General features: G+C 37.3%; 1 protein-coding gene across 1 annotated transcript in view; it reads left to right on the top strand.

Annotated features, from left to right (window-relative positions):
• LOC145671463 (neprilysin-like) overlaps window positions 1–11532 on the top strand; it is a 98337-nt gene extending 86805 nt beyond the window's left edge. Inside the window, exons 17-18 of the mRNA XM_081740654.1 lie at window positions 430–591; window positions 11258–11532. Coding sequence (XP_081596780.1) covers window positions 430–591; window positions 11258–11434 — 339 coding nt within the window. The 3' untranslated portion in view covers window positions 11435–11532. The remainder of the gene's footprint in view (window positions 1–429; window positions 592–11257) is intronic.
• Window positions 11533–23467: the final 11935 nt, after the last annotated feature.

A 23467-nucleotide genomic window follows, 5' to 3' on the forward strand; every position in this document is an offset into this window, starting at 1 on the left:
TTATCTATGATTTTATTGAGAATGTCTGTGTGTACAATTTTTGCTTACTATACTGTTGTGCAAATGCCATTTTGATTACTTTACTCATTTGCAAGTTCTTTCTGTGTCAGTGTGTCTTTTGCATTGCTATCTTCACATAATTCTAGATCTTTGTTTCCTCTGTATCTCCTGTGTTTCTGGGTGTCGGCCCGTAAAACTTTTGTATTTTTCACTTTTCTTCACTCCTCTTTCGATTACACATTGTTTGATTGGGCAATACTACTATCAATATAAGATGTTCCCTTGTTAGTAATGATTTCTTGAAATATGATTCTAACCACTGAATTTGTATAAAATATAGCACAAATCATGTTAAATTTCCTCCGAATAAGTTGCCAATAAGTAATCCTTGTATACTACAGTAATATTGTGATTTTTTTTTTTTTTTAGGTAAATGGTTTAAATACTTTGGGCGAAAACATAGCAGACAATGGAGGAGTTAGAGAGGCCTTCAGAGGATACCAGAAATACGTAGAGAATCATGGACTGGAACCACTTCTTCCTGGTTTGCCTTACACACCGGAACAGTTATTTTTCATATCTTATACTTCCGTAAGTAGATCGGTAAATATTAAAAGAAATTTGTTCCACAAATAAATAAAAGTTCTACTCATTAACCCTTGCACTACCAATTGGGAGGGGGGTAGATAATTTGTGCCCTCCAGAGTATGCTTTTTGTAATTACTCTTGTAATCTTTTGTTTAAAATTGTAAAAAAAAAATACATTATTGCATAAGAAATTTAACTAAAGCCTTGCGGTGGTGCACACTAAACTTTAGTGTGTCTTTTATTTTTTTGAGTTGGAGGGCACAAAGTACCCCGTCCCCGTTGGTAGGAGACGTGACTGACATTTAGAATTGTCACTCCTAGATGGCAGTATAATAAATAGCTAGTAGTCTCACTTTGTGTACTGTTCATTTCAGTCCCTGTAGATTTTTGTGAGAATTCTAATTTGTTTCTTTTGCGAGATATATTTAATCGTAACAGGTGGGTACAAAATGACCGTTCTTGGTAGCCCGCGTTGCAAAAAAAAAAAAAAAAAAAAAAAAGCCTAAGTAGTGCGAGGGTAATGAAAGAACTAAATTTTTACTACCAATACTTCAACAAGTAGTCTATTAATTTATATATGGTTGATTTCATTGATCGCAAAACTTAATATTTTCAAGATTTTTATAAACATAGATATGAATGTATTTGTTATTGTTTATTAAAATATCTGTCAGTTCCTATTGATTGAAGCTCGAATGATTGCCTTTGGTTAGAATTCATTCAATGTTGTATCTATTTACAGTAGAGTGAGGGGCGTGCGATGGCTCAATGGTAGAGCGTTCACCTCCGTTGCTTGGGGTCCCTGGTTCGATCCCAGCTCGCGCCGTGCTCATGTGTTTTCCCGGGATTCTCCCGTTTCCTCCCACTTTCTTTATTCCACCATTTCACTCATCTCTCATGATCACCGTCTCCTTTAGCCTAATCAGCATAACTGTGGGACGTAAACTTAAAGATTTCATTTCATTTTTACACTAGAGTGTCAATAATTTGAGTCTTGATAATCCGATGATCCATTTAATATGAGTCACACAAAATAACTTCCACCGCTTACGAAGTTTAATTCCGTTCGCAGCAAGAATTCTGCAACAACAACAATGGATATATAAAGACAATTTGATCATTCCTGATCACTGGAGTTATCCAACATTCTGAAACAAAGATCCGTAAGAGTAGACCAATGTTCTCTTGTTATTCAAGAAACATGAGTAAAAAGAAACCTTCTGTCAGAAAAGTAGTCTGGAAGTACATATGTCTTATCCAGGAAAGACACTATTCAAGCGTGGAACATTCAGGTTCCTATTTTGCGGACATGGAACTTCAACTTAAAAAATGGAAAAGCAAGAAGAACAGAAACTCATCGCCAAGCAAGACAAAGTGCATTGAAAGAAGCAAATATAATGAAGATTTACACAGAAGAAACACAGCAAAACCAAGACCTAGAATTTGTAGCTGATTAAGAAGTGTTTCAACAGAATGATGTAAAATCCTCATCCTGTTTCGGCAAAATCTTCTACAGAAGAACATCTTTTCTCTTTAACAAGTCAAGACAGAACTTTCTCATTCCAAGAGGGTCAACGCCACGTTCACCTACGTGGTCATTGGAGTACCTTTGCCCGTCAGTTTGGAAGATCTCAAACAGAACTATGTACAAATAAAGTATATTTTATCAAACTCATCAAAATCCAGTAAAACAAGGATCCGATCGCTTTTATCCGGGTGTTTACTTAGGATTCGAAGCAAGTCAAGGGTTTAACCCAGCCGGGAATCGCCTACAAAAAGAAATTCAGAGTAGAAGAATCTCGAAATAATCCTAGGTCATCTCCATAATGGAGAACTGCTGTCAATAAGGGCATTCTTTTAGAGGATGCCAAGCGAGAAGCGAGTCTTTTGCTATTGTTGTGGATTTCCATATCAGTTTACGTCTAAAATGGAACCTATCATGAACTTCTATTGAAATGCCGCGGAACTGAACATAGTACCAGAAGGAGCAACTTCTCTCTCAGCCCTCTACAAAACTACCACTTCAGATTGCATTGGATCATCACAGAAGAGGATATAATCCCAATAGAAAAATTATATCTGGCTCTTCATATTGCTGATGTCACAAAGAACACATCCTCTCGGGAAAACAGTACTTCACTTACATTAGAAAATACTGCAAAATTACACGAGTACATTTAGAACGAAATGGAAACAACATTAAAAATGTAACAACTATATTATATTTTGACTCTATTTACTTCCTCTTAAAGAAACGTTATCATATTCTCATCCAAGACTATACCGAAGTCAAGGATTCAGATCCTGGAAAGTTACTCAGGAAATATTAATTCTCAGTTCAATAGAGACAACAACTTGTTTCTGTTTCGCAATATGTTTCCATCCAACCAAACACAATGTGCTTGCATCGTCGCTAGGACAGTCATCCACTGCGGCCGCAAAGAGGATCACCAAAGCCATATGATTCCGAATACCGGCTTGACACCACCTGAAGAACATAAGAGGCAAACAATCTAAATCTTGGAGCGGTTACACACTAAGGACTGTATCGAAAAGTAACTATCAACATTGGTGGCGCTGGTATTCACGGGCCCAGGCAGCTGAAAGTGAGTCCACGCAGTCTGCGGGTTAGTTGGTAAGTTGTACTTAGCTGCTGTAGCGTGTTGAATGCCGTGTAAGGAGTTGCAGAGGCTATGGGACGAATTCCGAGGAAAGTGAAGTGCAAAATTGTGCACATATGGTGTTCCTAAAAAGGAGTAACCTACAATCAGATAACAAAACAGGTGAAAGTGCATCATGCAAGTGTGAAAGCTATTATTGAAAAATTTGATAACAATTTTACTTTTACAGATTTGCCGAGATCGGTGCGAAAAAAGGGGCACGTAACCCAAAACTGGACCAGAAAGTGGTGAGATTAATAAAAAAATCCATCATTATCTGTTCGCGATTTACCGAAAAAGCAGGTACTACGATCGCAGCGGTTCAAAGAATTAAAACTAGAAATAATTTGAAAACCTACAGATAGCAAAAAATAGCCAAACAATCGTCAAAGCAGAAATTGAGAGCACAATCACGAGCTCGCAAATTGTATGAACGAATTGTGAACAGGGAGAGACAATGTGTTTTGATGGACGATGAAACTTACGTGAAGGAGGACTTTACAACATTTCCTGGCCCTCAATATCATACAAAAGTAAAAGATGAAGATGTGAATGACTCGGTCAAATGTCTTTCCGTGGACAAACTTGTACCAAAAGTGCTCGTGTGGCAAGCAATTTATTCGTGCGGCTTACGATCTGGAATTTTCTATACGCAGGGAACTATTAATGCCGAAATATATGAAAAGGATTGTCTACAGAAAAGATTGCTCCCTCTGTATAAAAAGCACTGTTTCCCCATTGTTTTGGCCGGATTTGGCGACAGCCTACTACGCTAAATCTACGCTAAATTAGTACATTAAACACAAAGTGGATTTTGTTGCAAAACATGTGAACCCACCAAACTACCCTCAGCTCCGACCTATTGAACGGTATTGGGCACTTGTGAAGAAAAATGTCAAACAGGGTGGTAAAGCTGCCAGGAACATGGCTGAATTCAGAAAATATTGGTCTGCCGCAACGAGAAAATGCACCGCCAATACTGTGCAGAAACTATTGGGTGGTGTTCGACAAAAGCTTCGTTTATTCATCAGACAAGAACTGCAAATGTATATTTTTTTCTCTGTGTATTCAACAAGTATTGTAGTGTAACAAATTGTCTTTTTTGTATATCTTCTTCCATTTTTATTCCTGTTAATCATACATGTTGATAGTTACTTTTCGATACAGTCCTTATTCCAAAGAGCGAGAAGAGATGGACGTGCAGCTACACTTACACTGTCATGAAAGAAGAAGTAATCCAGCGCAATTGGTGGAGGTGGTTTGAGTAAGCAGCTCCCGCCTCAAGAAGAAACGACAAGAAGTATAGGTGGTTGAACAATCGAAGATTTCACCTAAAGAAGATTCATCAAGAAGTGTGCACCGCTGTCTGAGTCTAGCACCCGCTGCAAAGAAGAATATCGCTTAGCAGAAGCAATGTCGTACGAAATTCGGCATCTCCTCGTCAAATAAGCCTCCCAAATATACAAACAAATTATGGTTACCACCGTCCCCATACTGGTTATTCCTAGTAGTAGAGGAAGACCACCTTCACTTGCAGACTCCCTGAATAGCGAAGATTCGCACGGAAAACCTGCGGGTACAGCCTTTGGTGACAGTCGCGGAAAAAGGATGTTTGTTTCCATTCTGCTGGGATATTCAGCCCCACCCACTCGCTTCCCTACTCACCAGACTTGCCTTTACCAGACCCACCAACACAACAACACAATCATCAATAAATAAAAAAACATATTCATCATGCGTAGAAAGAGATATAAGAAAAACTAGAAGTCAGAAGATCTACCATCTGAGCCACCCAATAAAGACATAAAGACAAAAGACAGGTTTCGCCTTTACTGGAGAATCTTCACCACAAAAACAGATTTACATCTTCAAAAAAATGAAGGCGGTCGCGGATGACGTTTACGACAGGGTAAGAAGAGAGGCGAATGTGAAAGACTTCCATATCTCCAGCGCCGAAAATCATAACAGAACTAGCCTTCAAAGATCCGAAAAATGTCAGCCAATTTCGAATTGCATACCCAGCAGAAGAATTCATTTCCGGTGATTTCTACTGTTGGTCACACACCCCAGCAGAAAAAACCAAGACATGTTCAATGCAAGAATCAGGAGTACATAATCCACATGAAAGAAATAAACCCTAAGAGACACAGGAAATCAAACAAGAAGAATTTTAAGGGCACGCAAACAGAAAGCATTGATACACATATAAAGAAGAACATTGAAGCAAACGGGCTAAAAGAGAACATAAAGAAACCAACAAAGAAGAACTCGAACACTGCTCTTAACTCAATAAGAAACATTCAAACTAAGAAATATCAAATAACATACACCAGTGTCATCAAGGGTGTGGATCCTACAATCCAACTGCAGTCAATCAAGAATGAAGTAACTAATCTCAACATTGACTTTCAAAACATAACCAGAATCCAGGCCCTCCAGAAGAGATTAGTAAATTCATCCAGACTTGCATCGAATTGGTCCAGAACCACCACAAAACAGAAGTATCTAAAACAATGCAAGAGCACAGCCATGTTGAACATGTTACAAGTATGGCCACTCTATCCACACCACCCACAGATGTAAAGAGAGCCATGACGTCCAACACAGTGTATCGTCAACCCAAAGTACTACGCCACCTGCAACATCAGGGCATCGGACAGGTCATAGCAGCTGCCCTCTACGCCCAACACCAAGAGACCACAACACCTATAATAGGCTACCCAACATAATAAAACCAAAAACAAAAGAACTAAACCACAACCTCAGGTTCTTCTGAGGTCCACCTTCTGAGACATCCATATGTAAATCCTCACCACCGCCAAAAGACAACGAACAGCTAACTAGTGAAGAGCACGTCGGAGGACCTCAATCAATTGAAAACATGATCAGAGAAGCCATACAAAATACCACCCAACAAAGATACGGGGTCAATCTCACTACTTTGCATCTCCTCAAAGAATCCGGAAACCATCAACATGCTGATTACAAACGGAATCTATATAGGATTTACAAGGTACAAAATGGAAATCTCCAGAACAGCAGACCGATCCACAGCATGCATGCATTGCTACGTATAGGGCCATAACTTATACAGCTGTAAAAGTAAGATCACATGCTAAATATGCGGACAATACCCACCCAACGCATTCCAAAAAAAGCTTCCAAGCTCTTCTGCGCCACCTGTAAAACCAATGATCACAGAATCAGAAGTTGTCGCTGCTCAGACAGACCATACCAGAACGTAGACAACTAAATTAAGGTCTTCATACCATCTAATACCAAAGAATTATCAACGCCACGCAGAAATGACGAAGAACACAGAAACCCCAGAAACGAGAATCCAGAACATGATGACATACACATAACCAACCAACTCTACGACATAATTGAACAGCTCAGAGCTGAACTACAAAGATTACAGGGAAACATCCTAACGTGGGTGAGTAGCACCCTAACTCTACTGCACAAGGACAACTCACAGAATCTGATAAATATAGCAAGAATAACCACAGAGAACGCATTCAGTGAAATGCAGCGAAGGCATAATATAAATAGGCAGAAACCACTCACACGTTCTAGGAAGCAAAAATTCCAATATTCCAACAAAACAACCAAGGAAATTATTGAACCATCAGATGATGAAGAGCAAAAGAGGGAGGATTAACAACAAGCTTCGAATATTATTCTTCAACATAGAAGTTGCAATACAAAAAAAAAAAAAAAAAAAAAAAAAAAAAAAACAGAAGAACTAAAAGCATATGTGAAAGATCATGACATACAAATAATTATACTAAATGAGATCCTGCCTAGGAAAAGGAATTCTTTACACATTCCAGGGTACATAACAATTACAAATAATAAGAAGATAGCAACTAAAATCATTGGAGGCACAGCAATATCAATAAAACAAGGTATCAAATTTGCACAATACCCTCTGAATACAGAAATCCAAAGCGACTGTCAAACACCCATACTGGTATACATACACACTGAGAAATCATTCTAACTAGTTATCTTTTACAACAGTTCAAATCTGTCCTATCCTAAATTATCTGTCAAAATTTAAGAGGATTGTCATAGTTTGAGACATACATAACCAACACCAACTACTAGATGATCCGATCACGAACTTAAAAGAGAAGAGACTGATATAATACCTAGTCGTGAGCTCATGACTTAAGATTAAAATTCATGGACTAACAAGAAGTTCAAACGAAATCGACATGAAAGCTGACAAAATGTTAACATCGCCATCCTTGCAACCGATTACCAAGAGCTATTTACAAGACTTCGAAATAGTATCTGATCACGCGATTAGTAATTTTCACATAGATGAAAACACACGGAATACAGGACAATAAATCATCCATACGTATTATAAACCAACTGGGATGAATACGAGACAATAGACAACGAAATAAACAATGTCTATTGTCTCTGGTATACATCTCATTGGAAATAAGGGTCTACTACATTTGGACAATTGTAATAAATTCTCGTGCAAAGCCTATTCCCCTAAACTTAATTATATATCAAATCCCAACAAACCCTAGTTGGCCATAGAACATCTAAAACAACCAAATAAACTTTGAACAAAATAGAAATAAAATTATATATATTCCTCTTCTCTTCGAAGGGAGGGAAACAGACATGACTTGATCATAAAATGGGTAGCCTCCTTACTCATTATGACTACGGAATCTGCCAAACAACCAGTACTATACTAACCCAACCAAAAAGGGTAAAATCAATCTCTCGAAGAAAACCTCAACGTCATCACTTCCACGCATGATGACATCTAGTCTTCACACACAAATTAAAAAGAGCCAACACCACTCAAGAAGAAATCCAAAAACACAAATAGCTAGTACTCACAGCCACGTAACACAAAAAGAAAACATTCATAAGCAGAAATAAGCTTAACACCATTCCCAGTAAGGTCGACCCTACACGCAGAAAAGGAGGGACAGCCCATAGACGTCCGGCCCTTTCAAGAGCCAATGCAAGAAAAAGATACAAAACAGCAGACCAAACAAACAAAAATACTACTCGAGCAAACAAACATATTCTAAAAAAAATTCTCACCCAGAGGGGAACACAGTTGTTTGGGACCCTTTCTCCTATCCCTGAACCAGAATGAAACGTAAAACACGGAAACGAGAATATGCCGACTTTTAATCCAAAAAGAAATATCAAATATAAACAAAACATCTCCACTGGGTAAAGCAGCATAGTTGCAGGACGCCCTTCCAACCTCTGCGTTGCTGGAGAATCGATACCTAACCAAATGAAATCTTTGAGTTTTGTGTCCCACGGTTATGCCGTCTAGGCTAAAGGAGACGGTGATAATAAGGAATGAATGAAATGGTGGAATGAAGAAAGAGGAAGGAAACGGGAGAACACCGAGGAAACCCACGCACACGGTGTTTGTCCACCAGAAAGTTTACTTGTCGCGAGCTGGGATTGAACCAGATACCCCATGTACCAGAGGTGAACGCTCTACCACTGAGTCAACGCGGTCCTCTCGATACCTGCCGACTGCGACCGACTGGAGTCAGAAAGAGGATCACGTCCGACAAGGAAAGCGCTTACCAAGAAATACCTGGAATGTCAAACACTCGAACAACTCACACTGTCGTTTCATTCTGCTTTTGTTATCTTCTTTGGTTTGTAATGAGAACACACTCCACTTTCCAAACTTCCTCCAGTAATCCATAATCATTTCATATTGCTCATAAGGCAAAGTGAGAAACGCGAGATGCACATTTCTCCCTGCAAAGGGGAGTGAAGCAATGACATTGCTTGCTTGATTGATTTCTGACCACACTTACTCCACATTTATTGTTCGGAAGCTAGTAAGGAAGGAAACATTGTTCTTTGGTGCATGCGCTCTTTAGAAGAAGAGATCTATGAGGAAAAAGTAAACAAAATAACACGACACCAGACAAGAAACATTTGTCTTATTCAAGTTTTGCCTTATTCAAATTTCGAATAACATGATAATATAGAACTATTTATGAATCAAGATAAGCATGAACTATAAATCTATAATAGACAAATATTGCAACTCTCATCAAGAAAATCGTCCGGCTCCAGTTCGGTACGGTATAAAGTGAACGAAATAACAAACATTAAAAAAAACAAAAAACGAACTTATCTTTTCACTGTAACAAGTTAACAAAATGTGTACATGTGTGATTATTGGAGTGCGACCCTTATAGCCGAACTAGAAGACATTTGGTAAATATGATAAACCAATATCACCATTCATAAATCATCCACAAAATATATCATAAACCAATATAATCGGGATATCAATCAATTCCTCTATACGACTCTCCATTTTGGATTCCAATGATATAAGTAAAAATCGATGCTGGAAACTCTGGTTCGATTCCCTGCGAGAGCTCTTTTAGTTTGGATTTTTCACTTTAAGTTGTAGGTCCATGTCTTTGGTACACACATAGATAAGCTCGTACACAACAAGAAAGAGAATACACTTAGTTAAAAGAGAACAAAAAGAGAATCATACTCGTTAGAATTGCGTTAGCAGACTCGATGCTAATCTTGTGTAGACGAAGTTTCGTTACCTCAGCATTACACTGGGGGTTATCGGTTCAGATCGGGTAACAAACCTATCTGGGATACCGGATCTGTTGAGTCATGGGTCTGACTCTTTCCGGGTCACGAAGTTCATGATCCATTCCATCGCTAGTACAAATTCTATAAAATTTCTTTTACGTATAGACGGAGTTTTCAATAATTTGAGATAGCCTCAAATCTACCTAAGTCTCAAATTTATCTAAGTCTACTATTTATGCACTACTGTTTATTCGATTCTATATATATTCCCTGAAGTTATTACGGCCTTTGTGAAGATTTAACCAAACAATAACTATAGTATCAGGGCGAGCCCTAGGCAATTTGTCGCCCCATGAAATGGCATAATTTGTCGCACCCCTTTCCCCAGAAAGAACAAATCTTGAAAGCTACCCTATTATGAACAACGAAAAGAGGAAAGTTCACTCGCACTCAGAAAGGCCTAAACACTACAAATACAATCTCGTTGTGTCTCCTTTTTTCTTTAAATAATAATCTGTTATGTTAGTAAAGGATTAAGCAAACACTCCTGCTGAAAGAAAAGATGGTAATACCTTTTATATAATTCAATATCAAGCTTTAATCTCAACATATCAATTTACAATTCCAGTCCAACTAGATCTTTTATCTTTATTCTCGATTTTTCTTCTATATCTATCAAAATTAAAAAAAAAAAACTTGTTTCCACCTTCAGTGATAAGGAACTTGTTTGTGACAAAGACAAGACTAGTTTTCATGTCAAAACTGTAATATCTAACTAAATGGGGCAGGTGTTCGCTACTATTCGAGAACTGAGTTCTTGTATTTGACAACAATCAAGCAATTCATGCTTGATCGTTTGCTTTAGCACTGTCATGGGATCTTAAAAACTAATGCGACCTTAACATGATTTATGAAGGTAGCATTCAAATAGGTCAGCTTACAAGTTAGTAAAATTAACTAGCATCATCATGAAGTCTGTTTACAACAAGAATTATTTACTTTAAATAATATAGTTATAACAGATTTTACTGAACCTCGAAACTTGCTGCCAGGTGGAAATGCACGTGTTGCACCAGTGGCGTATTTACGATTTTGTTTCGGGAGGGGCTTTGCTAACTTTCGGGGAGGGGCTTTGCCTGAAAATGTGAAAATTCTGCAAGATATTTCATATACTTTACTATAGTAAGTAAGATTTCGGGGGGGGGCTTAAGCCCGGAAGCCCCCCCCCACTAAATACGCCACTGTGTTGCACATACGTTAGTGCCGGCCCTGTACAGTATATTGAACCAAATTTGATTCTATTCTTTGTTTTCCGTTCTCACATTTGATTTCTTTTCATATCATGAGTTATGCTAACTTTTTTTTGAAAGAAATTTTACACGTACGGTATTCTGTCACTATCTTACATGATATGTTCTCACTTTCAGATATGGTGTAGCGTGGCAACCCATCAATCACTTCTTAGTGCAATATTGGCAGATCCTCATAGTCCTGGAAAGTTTCGTGTTTGGGGCACGTTGAGTAACATGAAGGACTTTGCCAGAGTTTGGGGATGCCCTGAGGGTTCTCCAATGAATCCCCGTGATAAATGTTCACTTTGGTAGTATCAGTGACACTGTTTCCAAACACCTGCATGTGTTCTTTAAGTTGTAACTGTTTATTTTTTTAAAAAATATTTGTAAGGAAATAAACATTTTATATTTTATTATTAATTCATTTTGCATTGACATTGTATGCACTTTACCAGTTGTCAAATGTCTGGGAATATAGTTGACGGTACTCATTATTAATCTTATTATTACAACAACTTCCACAATTTTAATTTGTTATCCGCAGCTTCATTTCTCATTTTATTTGTGAAACGAAAGTTATTAACACATATAGTGTTAATACAGACTTTATAGAGTGTATAATTTACGAGGGTATTTCAAAATTTTCTGGTCTGACACTGAAATGTCGCGCCACTCGCAGTAAGCCATTCACGGCATATAGTGCCATCTGTGGAAGAAATAATGTAGGGCCTATTTGTTTTAACTGTTTAACGGCCTCAGTTCAGTGTACGTAGTTTGAGGGAAATTTCCCTAATCTGGGGAAATTTTCGTATGCAAATTTAACAAAAAAGGAAAAAGAGAAATTTTCGATAAAACGTTAAACTCTAGAAAAGTTCTCGGGCTGACTTTTTTTTACTGATACAAATGCTTACATTTTTCTTTGTTCTTCAATAAACAAACCAATGCAATAGCAACAGTTTGTGTGTGTGTTCATAGGCCCGTATCCACGGGGAACAAGCTACAGTGACTAATTATATTTTAAATGAAAGTGACTTTATTAACAATGAAACTATTTTATCTTCCATTACTTTTAAAAGTGCCTATTTTAAGCACCACGTATCACCTTTCTCTCTGCAAAAACAACAATATGTTTTAAAGAGACACAACAATGTTTCAAAGAGTACGAGCAATTTCTATAGTTGTTGCAATTTTCGGGATAATTTCTGTAGCACTTTGCATTTGAACAGAGAAAGCCGCTTGGTATAGACGAAAGATGTAAACCAATTGGTCATTGAATGACGTACAAACCAGAGATGGAGTGGGTCAGTGGGTCGGTGGGTCAGTGGGTCAAGTGGGTCACGTTTTCTGGGTGGCCAGTGGGTCTTGGGTCAACAGCATCTGACCCACTGTGACCCACCACCCACCGTGACCCACTGCGGCCCACCACCCACCGTGACCCACTGCGGCCCACCACCCACCGTGACCCACTGCGACCCACCGACTCAGTATGATCTACCGACCCTCTCTGCTCACTGCATTGTAGACAGTATCTTCTAAGGACTGGTAAATTTCTCTCCGTTTTACTTTCAAGACCTTCATTTCCCTTTCTTTTCCACTTGTTTCTGTCTACTTTCCTGAGGTGAGTATATCTAACCAAGTGAAAAATGAACTTCAGGCACTTTTGGATATTGATATTTTTAATGGTAATAATAGCAATAGGGCTTATACTACTACTTGACTTTCGAGACCTGTGAATTTTTAGAGGAGCTAACTACTGGAAAAAAATACATTTTTGAATCACTGTAATATATAAATTATTATATAAAAAATTGAATGTAACTATGTGTGCCGGATCATCACGGTCAAATTGCAAAGTCAAATAAAATGACTTTTGGTATATAGTTAGGCCTTAATCCAAATTGGGATATTATATTGCTTTTGTTATAATGCATAATATCCTAAGGAGGTAGTGAGGATCCGAATGTTTGCGAAAAAAAAAATGAGTAACTCGCAAGCCGTTAAACTTATGGAGCTGAAATTCAGTGTATTAACTCTTTATTGGAAATAAACAGAATGTGTCCTAGCATTTTTTAAAAATTCTCCTTTATGTGGGGGGGGGGGACTTTCTAAATATGGAAAATTGGTAGTGAGTTGGTTTGTAAAAATGATCGAAAACGATCGATGTTATTTAAGGAAAAAAATCAGAAACAAAAAATACAGTGCTTGCCTTCATATATCCATTGCTTTCTACTATAATAATTGCTGAAGCTTATGTTTATTATATGGAGCGCTTACAGCACAGGGCAATCAACCCATAAAGTTGTGAGAAAAATATGCATAAAATTTGTACTGTAAGTTTAATTACAAGGAAATTTGAAGTTTGGATTGTACGCATAATTGTATGGAAAATTTTACACTTATTTCCCCTTTACGTTGGTCTACTTATTTTGGTTTGGAACTTTGAAATTTCACTCTTTTTTTCCACTGAAAAGCATTGATAATTCAACAAAGAAATAATTATACTATGATAATTTAGTTGAATTTCATCGTAATTTGGCACATGCAAACAGCAGTGTGGTAATTGAAGTTGAAGAAGGGAAATTCCCATTCACCTCTGAACACTTTCCAGGAACCTCGTTCCCTTTCGCTTTCTAGAGGGGGGAGGGAACTTGATAATGGTATCAAACCTTCATGTGTAATTACAAAAATTTAAATTTATAAACAAATAAGAAATCATCAGTTTATCAGGCTTTAATTGATAATTTATTCACAAGATTCACTATCAAAGGCGTGGTAAATGAAGTTTCTGTTCTACATGGGTCGACATTGCCAACTGGCATAGTCGATATGGTAAAGATGTTGTATGGTGATAGAGAGATTATACTTCTTGCTGAGTATTTCAAACCTGACCAAGAAAAATCGTTATCAGACTTAAGTCTAACAAGTAGATTGTCGATGAGAAGTTGCAGAAATCGGGTAGAAGTACTATCAATTTCCACGACAGAGTGCGAACGGGGATTTTCCCTTATGAATTTACAGATGACTGATATTAGAAATAGACTAAGTGCTCAAACATTGTCTAACTTGTTGCTCATCATTGTTAATGGCCTACCGCTAGACAAGCTCAAAGTAGACGAGCTAGTTATTTCTTGGCTGAAGGATGGACATCATTCCACTGCGGATGATTTACCACCAAAAAGTTACCAACAGGAAATAAATCCGATTTCAGATTAGTTTTAAGGTGGAAAATTACGAGTTACGGAAAATGTATACTTGTATTACTAATGGCTTATTTGTGTTATTCAACTTTGTACCTAATTTGCAGTAAGTCTCTTCTTTGCTTTAGGTAAACTACTTTGAATAAATGTTCATAATAATTGCAATTATGCATATCTGTAACTTAAATTTAACGTGGTGTTTTAGTGATTACACAAATTACAATTATGAGCATACTTTATGGAAATGCTCTCACATAGGGTACCCGAGCACCTTTATACCCTATGAACAACTGATTTTTCAGGTCTTTTGTGAAAAAAAAAATACTATGAACTGAGAAACCATAACCTTATTTCCCTGCAAGTAAAAGTTTCTTGTGGAATGCGTTCAGGAATTAACACTTGCAAGAATACTCTCTTAGTATAAGTATATTTTAGGCACACACTAATCCCCCCCCCCCACCTCGAACTGTTTCAATTTCCTCACTGACAAACACTTTACCATTTTATATCGTAAAGGTCAGATCCACCGTTAACGTAACAGAGTGGTGCTTGAGCGATTGATTAGAAATTCAAACTTTGATTAGTGACAATTTCACAGTCTTGTTTTATTACAAGTGTAAACTCTTTAGTCAGTACAGAGGAGGCCGAGGATCGTGTTCAGAGTTGATGACGATGGATTTTAGTGAGTCTGAGTAGGTCAAAGTGGATGAGAGTGGTTCATGATGGGTGGTGGGTCAGAGTGGGTCACCGTGGGTGGTGGGTCACAGTGGGTCATGGTGGGTGGTGGGTCAGTGGTCGTGGGTCACGGTGGGTGGTGGGTCAGTGGGTCGTGGGTCATGTTTTCATTGACCCACGCCAACTCTGGTACAAACTAGGGATGGCCACATTTTTTCGAAAAATACTTTTTCGAAAAATGGATTTTTCGAAAACGAAAAACGAAAAACGAAAAAATTTTCGAAAAACGAAAAACGAAAAATTTTTCGAAAAACGAAAAACGAAAAATTTTTCGAAAAACGAAAAATTTTTCGGAAAACGAAAAACGAAAAAAATCGAAACAGAAGGAGATGGAACACGAAGGGACGAAACGAAACTGAAGAGAAATGTGAAGTTGCGAAAGAGCAACATTTCCTTCCCTGCCTGGTTTGATTGAAGTTATAAACAAAAGAAAAGAAACGCATCATTACATACAGATAAGCTTTACTCCCTGACTGAAATTGAATAGTATCTTATTTCGCTGATGCGGCGTGTTTTAATCGTAATAGCTATTTGAGACTGCTTTTAGCTATCTCGTACTCGCCTTTGCTGATACGGTAGGTGGTTTCGTATTCGCTGTGACTGAATATTTTGGTAACAATAAAAGATTGTTTTTAGAGAAAGGACACGTGTCCTACGATATCAACACTTCTGATATGTTTATTGGCCTAGTGGGAGAAGCATTAGTTCGTTCCAACCGAGTTCATTATATCAGTTACCAACGCAGAGCTTGTTTCGAACTATATAAAAGAACTGCAAGAAGATATATTTTCGGGAAGTATTTACAATGGGAAAGTCCAATATATGGGAACATTTCACTCGTGAAAATGATGGTGTTTCTTCAAAATGCAATTACTGTCGAAGTATTATCCACAATCGAAATTCAACGACTGGCTTGTGGTACCATTTAAGATCACGACACGTTGGTGTTATACAGGAAACATCAAGATAGCAGTCACTGGAAGAGATTATTGAGGCCGAGGGTGATCCAGAGATGGAGCCACAAAAGAAACAGAGGTAAGTGATTGTACATTGGTGTCATTTGAGTCTTCTAGCCCCCTCCCTGAGTGGGGTACATAAGATTTATTTAGAGGACACTCGTGTTTGACACTCTTAGAGAAAAAATAAAAAAATAACGTGACACGAACACACTTAGTGGACTATTTATCTTTACACTCTTGTAACTTTTAGAATAATATAAAAAAGGCTGAAATTTTGCTACAAACTAAGGATGCTACAGTATCACAAACATCCACAAAGATCCAGGCCCGTGCTGGCTTACTAATGAGGGCGGTGGACAAGTCTACCAAGAGGGCGCTCATACAAACGTGATTTAAGTGTGTGTCTGTCTGTCTGTCTGTCTTTTGGAAGATTTAATTCCTGTCTCCAAGATAAAAAGAAAAGTATAGACCAACCTGGGTGTAGAAATGCCTCGGAGCGATGACCACTCGAAAATTTTCGGAAAAATGCAAAAACAGCCATACTCCAGAACAAAATGTCGGATTGAAATTGGGCAAAAGTGAATGTCCATTATTTTTAGTCATAGATTCCATTAGTGTACAATCGGATAAAGTGCAGTGGCGGTGCAAGGGTGGCTCCCAAAGAAACTGGGGGAGCACAGTTGTCTTCAATATTGGGAGACGGGCAGATTTAAGGCTTTTTTTGGTGGCGAAGGGGCAGATGAGACTCAGATGAATCTGCTTTCTGAGGTGAACATGTTGTATATTATATATCAGGCGATGTAGATGAAATAGTGGTACATATCAGTATTACAAATCAGTGCCATGAACTTATTCTGAAATCTGAATAAATGCATATTTGTAATTGGTATGCTTCTACTTAGACCGCATTAAATTTTAGGACACTTATTTTATAATAACTTAAATAATAACTTTCCCTAAACTATGAAGAAAGAAAATCAATTATGTATGACGCAAGAATACTATTATTTGAGGAAAATGATGATGATCTCTAGCATTATAGGAATCGTTACAGGAATTAAATAAATAGACTAACAATAATTAAAAACGAATTTAATGTATTGAAATTGGGAGGCAGGCCCCCCCATTTCCTCGGGATTTGTGCCCTATCTACAGCTGAGACAATTTTCCAGCATGAGGAGAGGCACATATCCTTTTCTGACACTTATTGCAATTTGTGTCCAAGTAACGGGAGCTGAATTAATACAGATTGATGTGACGTAAATACGCCAGGATACGAAGTTCAGTTTGAAATATGAAAGAATACGATTCTTTTTTTAAAAATGAAACAAGCCAAGAAACATCAATTTCATCTCACTTTCCTTTGTTGCAGTCGGACACAAATCATCACATTTCTCCCCCAAAAACACATTTCAAATCGAATTATTGAGGGGACAGTCCCCCGTAGTTCCAAGGTTGGGGACATGTCCCCCTCATCCTCTCGGGATTTGCGCCAATGACTATATGAATTTACTATATAGAACTGATATACAGAAGGACAATTAAAACCACTTCCCTCTAACGTGGTGTTTCGCAGGGTGCTCTATGCGCGGGACGCACTGCAGCCTTCACGGGTTCTTCACCCACAGTAACACCATGTATTCATTTTATAGAACTAAGCCATACAGAAAAATAAATAAAACCGTTTATCTTTGATGTTGTTTTGCAAGGGTGGCTTGACGGGTTCTTTTCCAACGATAACAGTATGTATATTGTATAGAACTGTGCCATACAGAAGCACTAGCGGATCCAGAGGTATCGTTTGAAGGTGCGGTTCGCTTTCTGGAAGATGAGGTAGCCTAAAACTGACCAGAATTTTAATTTGCAAAAATGGGACACATATGAATCCGGGGCTGGAGAGGAGGGGGGGGGCGTAAACCTGATTCTCAGATTATATTTTGTGACTTTTTTTTTTTTTTTTTTTTTGATGAAAGTATATTCTTTCTCTAGAGTTAAATTAAATACGAACTTCCGTTTCGGAGGCGTGGCGGTATCATAATTCACTTCACACTTAGTCACCACAATATATCAGATGCACTGTCTTGCACAGTACTTACACAAAGTACTATATTGACGATGGCATTTATATGTCATCTGTTATCTACCACGAAGCCTCTCCCATATCTCCTCTGTGTATATAAATATAGCTTCCATTTGTTTCACTAAAGTGATCGCAAGAAAACATGAAGTTTGACATAACTATCAATTTCATTATCCAATAGAATGTCTTGACGTTCGTCGACCCCTATCCATGACATTTTTTTTCACTGTCTCTCTGATCTGATCTTTGATCTATGGCGCTATGGAAAGAACATTTCCTGAGGGCAAGATGTTGGATTTCCGTTACGTTTCGTTTTGCTAAACTCAATATTTCACCATGATTTCAGTTTATCAACATTATTGACATTTTCTTAAGTGCGCGTTAAGATTGCGGCTACATAAGTCGTACCAAAATCTTCTGATGTATCAAAGGTGAAGAAAACATTTCTATGATTGGTATAGAACCCAGGATTCACGAGGAGTTGGGGAGTCATTGATAAGCCTTGACGTTATGTGTGCATGGAATAGTTCATTTCTCAAGAAAAGCTCCCAATTTTTAACTTAAGCAGGAGAGAGCAAGAAAACAAATATAGGACACTATATTACAAAAGTGTAGACAACTATACATAGGGTATTTTGATTTGTTGCTTGAGATTAACGTTCCATGGTAGTGACATGACGGCTAAAGGAGACGTGCACTTATTGATTGTAATGGAATCCGAACCACATTTTTCGTTGAAATGTACCCTCACCGGGAATCAAACTGGGGACTATAAACACCGTATAGGGTATTTTGTCCGAATACTCTGCTTTTGCAGTGGTATAATTGAGTTTTTTTTTTTTTTTAAGCATTAGACCAGACGAGGAAGAGGGTGTTGTAAATTGGCTCTATTAATTAATTTCTTAAAAGCAGCATTTAGAAACATGTATGCCTGCAACAATAAAATTATATTATAGTAGCCTTTACCTTGGTGGGATTTCGCTTCCAGCCCCCCAATTTGTTCGGAATACGGCCCTGTACAATGTAGAAAATGCTTCTACGTGTACTGTGACACAATATTTCTCGTTCTCCCTTCTGTGTCTTTCATATACATATAATTGAATCGAGCTAAAACGCTGTCACGAAATTCAAACACCTCGCAAGGCATTTTAGTCAACCCTCACCTATTTTTTTGCCTTTCTACTGTACGTTAAGTGGCAAAAAAAAAAAAAAAAAAAAAAAAATGCTCAAATACATGTTTCATTATTTTAAATGAATAATCAAATTAGCAACTTTCATGTCTCTAGCCGTAAGGAATCCCGAAATATAGGCATCTTATAATAATAATAATAATAATAATAATAATAATAATAATAATAATAATAATAATAATAATAATAATAATAATACAAAACGCTGAAATATATATTGAATTGTAAGGGATTCGGAGAGATGATCATCTTATTAAAATAATTCCCACCCCATTCCCCCTTCCTTTCTTTGAATTTCTCAAAAATCCTTCCTTAGTGATACCTTAGATCGAAAATCTTATCTACTGTCCGAATTTCAAGTTTCTATCTTAAGCGGTTTGGCCTGTGCGAAGATCAGGACGACTTCTTTATATATGATTAAAATAACAGCTTGTATTATTTCCTAAGAAAAGATGAAATGCCATTAAAAGTCACAATGAATGTTTCCGTGTTGAACCCCAAACGTCACAGTTCTTTGTTGATGTAGTAGCTAGCGGACGTACCTTTGATAATTGATGCATGAGGTTCTGTGGTTTGACACAAGGTAAGTAAACATAGAACGCACTGCAGTGGTTCAGATCCAACTTTAAACTCTAGTTCTCGTTCTGTAAAGCATTGCTTTTGACAAACGACATAAATACATGTCAATCAATCAACCAACCGAAAAGTCTCCTCTTAGATTCAGAGAGCTTTCGGTAAGGAGCGCTGAATATTCTATATTTCTCTTTATTCAAGGTAAACGTAATTGAAGATTCGGGTTTTGAATCACACATCATTTTTTTCTAGGATATAGTTTTAAAATATACATTTTTAGTTCAAAGAGTGATCCATCTTTCCTTCTTCCTACAGCTGTTCGTTCAACGAATAAATCATTCTCGCTCGTTTGCGGCTTATGGTGACAGTCTCAAGGAACTAGGGACAGAAGTATTCACAATTCAAATATGTCTGTATTAAATACCATACATTTTGATTAGACTCTGCTAGGCTTGTCACACAGATTGGATCGGCCACATTGAAAAGGCAATATTTTTATTTCCGAAAGTAAACTGGAAGTAAAAGACCTTTGGGGGAGCGGTCGCCCCCTCCGCCCCCACGTGGTCGTGGATCCACCAATATACAGAAGAATAAATTAAACTTTTATCTTTGATGTTGTTTTGCAAGGGTGCCTTACGTAAAAGGCGCACTGTACTCTTCACGGTTTCTTTACCTACAGTAACAGTAGGTATTTATTGTATAGAACTGTGTCATACCGAACAATAAATTAAACCGTTTATCTTTGATTTGGTTTCACAAGAGCGCCTTACATAAAGGGCGCATTGTACCTTTCACGGGTTCTTTACCAACAGTAATAGTATGCATTCATTGTACAGAACTATGCCATACAGAAGAATAAATAAAACCGTTTATCTTTGGTGAGGTTCCGCAAGGGCGCCTTATATAGAGGGCGCACTGTAACCTTCATGGGTTTTTTACCAACAGTAACAGTATGTATTCATTGTACAAAATTGTGCCTTACAGAAGAATAAATAAAACTGTTTATTTTTTATGTAGTTCGCGAGGGCGTCTTATGTAAAGAACGCGCTGCATTCACCACCAGTTCTTTAGCAATACATAATAAATGGAAGAATTTATTAGATCTATATTTATAAAAAAAGTTGTACCTTTATTTATAATGAGATGTTTCGGAGGGCGCACAGGGACATGTCCCGGTGTCCCGGTGGGCCAGCACGGGCCTTCAAAGATCCAAATGTTTTAGGCTTCTATAATAGTAATAAATAATAACTTGGACGGGGCATGCACATCCACAGCACATTAGTGTTACATACTATGATCATGATATGATTTATTTCAAATAAATAGGTACAAAGTTGTCATCATAGGTATTCTGCCATTATTGGCAAGGCACTTGCCGCAACTAAGAAGCTTCCATGCTCCTTAGTCTTCACGTAAGGGATTGAAAATTTGACTTTTTTTCCAGAATGATTTTATTTCGATAATTGCTTGGATGAGTATCATATCCAACAACATAGAAGGTTTTCAACGGACGTAAAGATCATAATGCAGTTTACAGCAATTTGATATCTCAAACTGATCTGGAGTTGTGATACACATTGGTAAAGTTTGCAACACTGGTTAAAATTATGTAATTGCGAGAATTTATTGTAATTACAAGTACCAAAATCTGTTTCTGTAATGTTATAAAAGCAAAGAGAATCAAGATACATTACGAACAATCCCCAAATACGTCATTTTTAGGAGTATCACTATCAGTATTCACGTTTTTCATATCTCCTGAACGATTTGAGATATCAAATTGCTGTAACGGATCCGAGAAGTTTACGTCTTTTGAGAATTACCTACGTGATTAGACGTTCTGTTTATGTAAGAAATTTTTCGAAAAAAGTCTAATTTTCAATTTCTTGTATTCATTCGAAATAAGCCATGGTCATAGTATTCGACACTAAGGTATTTCGGGTTTGCATTTCACTGTCCGTCTCACTTCTATTCATGGACAGATCCAGGGGGGGAAAGGTTATTCACCTCCCTAAGTTTCACAATCACCAGTGCTGCAAAAGTCGGTGAGAGAGAAAACATAATCTTTCACTACCTTCTTTCCTCACCGCTGAGTTCGTCCTAAATCCGCCTCTGCTTTTATTAATACTATTATCAGGTTTCTAAAGTTTAGATGCTTGTCATATTGCAGCGTCCTTAATTTGCAACACTGAATAACAAATTTGTGTTGTAAGGTTTCGTTTAATATTTAGATTTGAGATATGTAATAACATGGCATAGTGGCGTTAAAAATATAACTTTATATTATGTTGGCAACACTATTAATTTGTTGGTACTGCAGAGTTTATTAGACAGAGTTCCCTTGTCGTTATTTGCATCTTACAAAATTCGAGCCATTTTTATCAATTAGTTTCAAAATTACATGGGCGTATCAAGATAAATGGCCCATCTCAAATTTTTATACTATAAAGTGGAGAAGTTCCATATAATATAAGCCTAATTAATCATTTTTTTTCTTTCTTTAAATGTAAAATCTCAAATGATTGTTCGTCTAATCGGACAGCCTCCATGTTGATCAACAAACCATAAGAAATATAGTCTACGGGCACTAGTGCCAATGTTGCACACATCCGGACGTGATTGCGAATCTCTTTAATCTTGAGATTAAGGATGGCCACATTTTTTCGAAAAATACTTTTTCGAAAAATGGCTTTTTCGAAAACGAAAAACGAAATTTTATTCGAAAAACGAAAAACGAAAAATTTTTCGAAAAACGAAAACGAAAATTTTTTCGAAAAACGAAAAATTTTTCGAAAAACGAAAAACGAAAAACGAAAAATTTTTCGAAAAACGAAAAACGAAAAATTTTTCGAAAAAACGAAAAACGAAAAATTTTTCGAAAAAACGAAAAACGAAAAATTTTTCGAAAAAACGAAAAACGAAAATTTTTTCGAAAAAGCGAAAAACGAAAAAACGAAAAATGAAATTTCCGAAAATCGAAAAACAGATTTTTCGAAAAAGGCCATCCCTAGACAAACACGTAGAACAAAGAAGGAGAAGAGAATGAATAAAATTAAGTCTTCGCAGTGTATTAGTATATCTGTAAGATCATCAACTACGTTGTTTTACTGTCCTAATTAACGCTTGTCTACTCCTTTTTCTCCTGTGTTGATTACCGGAAATGGGATTAGCAAACTGTGAAATCACAGAGTACTCAGACGCAGATGACTTGTCTAACAACTAAAGGTTCTTTCCCAAGAATCGGGGATCCGGAAACTGCGCTTATATTTAGATAGAGGAGGGCCACGAAGGAATACTGGTGAAATATGCCGGGCTGATAACAAAGGATAAATCCAATATGGCCGCCCGAAAGTCATACCAATCGACTTTTGTAAGCAACCTCTCATCCACTTCCCATGGGCAGATTGACTTAATGTTTTGCAGATTGATATATGTATGAACACTACGCATCTATTGGTTTAAAATTTCGCGGACGTTGACGTATTGAACCCAATATGGCCGATCAAAATGTCAATGTGTCAACGACTCGTGTCTGAGAAAAGAATTGTACTATGGAAGTACAGTATCATTAGACGTGTACGAAAAGCATTAAACGGTTCAAAATATCTCCA

This window comes from Thermobia domestica, chromosome 15, assembly GCF_964235325.1.
Source record: "Thermobia domestica chromosome 15, izTheDome1.hap1.1, whole genome shotgun sequence".
NCBI classification, from domain to species: Eukaryota; Metazoa; Arthropoda; class Insecta; order Zygentoma; family Lepismatidae; genus Thermobia; species Thermobia domestica.